Raw genomic sequence first — 3,356 nt, forward strand, 5'->3', positions numbered from 1 at the left:
TTGTCTACCTCGGCAGGAGACAAGCCAAGGAGCTGAAAATATAAAAGTTGACCATGACAAATATGTAAACAATCTGACAAATAAAACACTATTGACGGGCTAAATTACAGCTAACACAATATGTGGGATATTATTTAGATTTAGTGTGCAAGAATGACATGAACAAATTAAATATGTAAAATGTGTTTTTTTAGTTCTATATATCATTACATGGTACTATGACGTTTTACAAATAAGACATGTTTTAATGAAAGACACTTAAGAATAATTGTAGCAGGTTTTTTTTATCACTTTTTGTCCATGAACTAGGTCCTAGGAGCTGTAATAGTACTGGTACTCTGGTACTGGTTACGGCACGTCATCGTGACGTAGGTTGTAAACACGGAAGTCGATTCTGAACGTGTGGCTAACACATTTTAGCTAGCAGCAGTTCGTTTGCCGCTTCTGTGATACATATACGCGGTACTGTGAGTAAACCTGACTCACGCGTTGAACAACAACACTGCGTCTATTAACAGTATTAAAAATAATATTAAGAGTAGTAACTTAACACCAATGGTGACGAGGTAGGAGCACGCGCAGGCTGTTAGCAGTGAAGCTAACATGTCAAAGAGTTATCCCACACCTGTTTACTGTCATGCTGCACGAGGAGACTTCCGGGATGTTTACGGTCCGGCGGAGGACTCTTTCCTCCTGATTGACGCCCTGGAGAAGGACGCAGAGAGGCTGCAGCTGATGAGGTCAGACACAGCGCACCTGAACGCATCACATGTGCAGTGCAGGCTAGGGTGCAGTGGTGGAAAGTCACTAAGTGCATGGATAAGGGAATACATCATTGTTTATGAGTTTTACACAAAGGAACACAACAGTAAAGTCCTGCTTTGTGCATCGGATGAAATATAGTGGTCTCAAAGGACATTTCCCTGCAGAATCACTACTTTAAAAATATTTGAGTACATTTTGCTGATACGACTTTTACTTGCAGTTGAGTACATATTAATACAGTCAGAGGTGGGAAGTACATTTACTCAAGTAATGTACTCAAGTACAATTTTGAGGTACTTGAGTTTTACTTGAATATGTCCATTCGATGTTACATTTTACATCTACTCCACTACATTTAAAAGCTCTCTAAAAATTAAATTAGTGGACTAACTCTTCAAGTCGCTAAAGGTTAAAATTATTTAAATATTTTACAAAAAGTAAATCAGAACTTTGTTTCTCTACAACAGTCAAATGCTACTTGATGCAGCAATATCATGTGGAAATGTCATATATATAATTATATACACACAAAGGCCATTTTTCTGATGATTACTTTTGTACTTTTACATGAGTAAGATTTTTCAACATACTTGAGTAAAAGTACCTATATTATAGGTACTTTTACTCGAGGACAGCATGTTGTACTTGTATACTCACCATCATGTTTATAGTATGTTTAAGTATAGCAGGATTTGAACACTTACTCCACCTCTGGTTTACTGTGTGTATCTCTCTGCTGTTTCCAGCCCATGTGTGTGTCTGGAGGTGGGCAGCGGCTCAGGAGCAGTCTCAGCTTTCCTGGCCTCAGTGGTCGGACCCTCAGCTCTATATCTGTGAGTTTAAAAAATACCTATTTCTCATATCCAGCCGATAATTACTTGTTGTAAAAGACACTTGACAATCCTAAAAACAGCAATGGTCTCTCTTCAGTTGCACTGATGTGAATCCTGCCGCTGCACAGTGCACCGCAAAGACGGCTTCCTGCAACGATGTGTCCCTGCAGCCTGTCCTCACATCCCTGGTGAGACGTGAGACATTCACAGCTCAGGACTTAACATGCTTTTAAAGGTGTCCTATCAAGCAAAATGCACTTTCTGATGTCTTTTATACATAAATGTGTGTCCCCGGTGTGTCAGGACAAAACGTCAGAAAACAAATCCCTCTCTCTTTTCCTCCGTACCCAAATCTAAAAAAACGGGGGTACAACGGATCTGATCCAGATTTGCTGCCGATATGACGTAATATCTGAAACGTGGGCTGGCTTTACGCCCACGACCCTATCAGAAACGTCACTATCAGAAACGATGCACAACGTGTTTTGGACGTAATATGGTCTGTGTTTACATTAGCAAGCATCGCTAACACAGAGCTAACCTGTACTGGAGAGAATATGTGTAAAAAAGCAGGAAATAAAAAGGAACTCACCTTGTGGTAAACCCGCAAAAGAGGAAGTGTTTGAGCTCCATACTGTTTCAGAAATAATCCTTAATGTCGTTTGGAACACATTTAGCTGAGTATCTGGGTAGAATTCTCCTGCATGAGCTCACCCCCCCCCCCCTCTTTTTTAAAACACTTTTTTAAAGCTAAGGACCCAGAATCAGCACTTCTGTATCAGGGCTGAAATAGAGGGGTATGAGGCATGGCTAGAATGAGTGATCTGTTTGGTATTCTGAACAAAACACTTCATAGACATGTAATATATGCCTTCAATGACGATAATAGGAGGCCTTTAAGTGCGAGAATTGTGTCGTTTAAGGCTGTTTTCCTGTTGTTCTTAAAGGTGGACAGTCTTCTCCCCCGCTTAAGTGGGAAAGTGGATGTCCTTCTCTTCAACCCTCCGTATGTGGTGACGCCTTCAGAAGAGGTCTGTTCAGCAGGTTCAGGTTGTCTTCAGCTCACAGATGAGGAGCATTTTTTTAATAAAAGTCACTTTTCTGCCAGGTGGGGGGCACGGGTATAGAGGCTGCCTGGGCCGGGGGGGAGCGAGGACGAGAGGTGACCGACAGATTTCTGCCTGTGGTGGCACAGCTGCTCTCCAGTAAAGGGTTATTTTACCTCATTACTATCGCTGAGAACGACCCAGGTGAGTTAACCGAGGAATTGAATATCAGTGCTGGAAACATTCTGGATAAAAGATCAATATTCTTTTCTTTTTCTCACCAGAGGAGATCATCCGTCTACTGGGCAAATGTGGTTTGAAGGGAGAGGCATGCTTGTCTACAAGAGCTGGAAATGAGAGGCTGTCTGTGCTGCGCTTCCATAAGAGCTAAGCAACAAGGAACTGTCACAAATACATCCTCTGAGAAGATGACAGGAACTCTAAACTGACTTTGAAAATGCAAAACAGTATGGCTGCAAGGACACATCTTTGAGAGATTCATCAGACAACACTTTTCTTGATCAAAACTCAGCATTGTGAAAGAAATGGGCTGGGGGCAAAGACTAAGGTGCCTCTAATGCAGAAAGGAAATTAAACATGTTTCACAAAGATGACTCCTTGTATTCACACTTTTTGTTTAGCTACAAAGACATTTAAGAAAAATCCTAACATACTTCACATAGCTTTACAATTTAGATCGCCAGTACTTTTT

The 3,356-nt window shown here is 41.2% G+C and overlaps 1 protein-coding gene across 2 annotated transcripts; it reads left to right on the plus strand.

The window, feature by feature from the left end:
• The first annotated feature begins 369 nt into the window (after nt 1–369).
• Nucleotides 370–3,258, plus strand: n6amt1 (N-6 adenine-specific DNA methyltransferase 1). Of its 2 annotated transcripts, none has more exons than XM_034102663.1 (6): nt 370–740; nt 1,512–1,598; nt 1,696–1,786; nt 2,546–2,629; nt 2,707–2,848; nt 2,929–3,258. In XM_034102663.1, exons 1-6 carry the CDS (start codon nt 604–606, stop codon nt 3,033–3,035), a joined length of 648 nt encoding a protein of 215 aa, XP_033958554.1. In that variant the 5' UTR covers nt 370–603; the 3' UTR covers nt 3,036–3,258. The 2 variants fall into 2 exon arrangements, with proteins under 2 accessions (XP_033958554.1, XP_033958555.1); XM_034102664.2 differs by having other exon boundaries at nt 650–740; nt 1,679–1,786.
• The last annotated feature ends 98 nt before the right edge of the window (nt 3,259–3,356 follow it).

Source organism: Pseudochaenichthys georgianus, chromosome 16 (assembly GCF_902827115.2).
Source record: "Pseudochaenichthys georgianus chromosome 16, fPseGeo1.2, whole genome shotgun sequence".
NCBI classification, from domain to species: Eukaryota; Metazoa; Chordata; class Actinopteri; order Perciformes; family Channichthyidae; genus Pseudochaenichthys; species Pseudochaenichthys georgianus.

What these genes read in the sequence shown, in the direction of transcription:
- n6amt1 (XM_034102663.1), top strand. Translation starts at nt 604, where the DNA reads ATGTCAAAGAGTTATCCCACACCTGTTTACTGTCATGCTGCACGAGGA. An exon ending in AGCCTGTCCTCACATCCCTG is followed by an intron (nt 1,787 to 2,545) that starts GTGAGACGTGAG and finishes TTGTTCTTAAAG; the next exon opens with GTGGACAGTCTTCTCCCCCG. An exon ending in TATCGCTGAGAACGACCCAG is followed by an intron (nt 2,849 to 2,928) that starts GTGAGTTAACCG and finishes TTTTCTCACCAG; the next exon opens with AGGAGATCATCCGTCTACTG.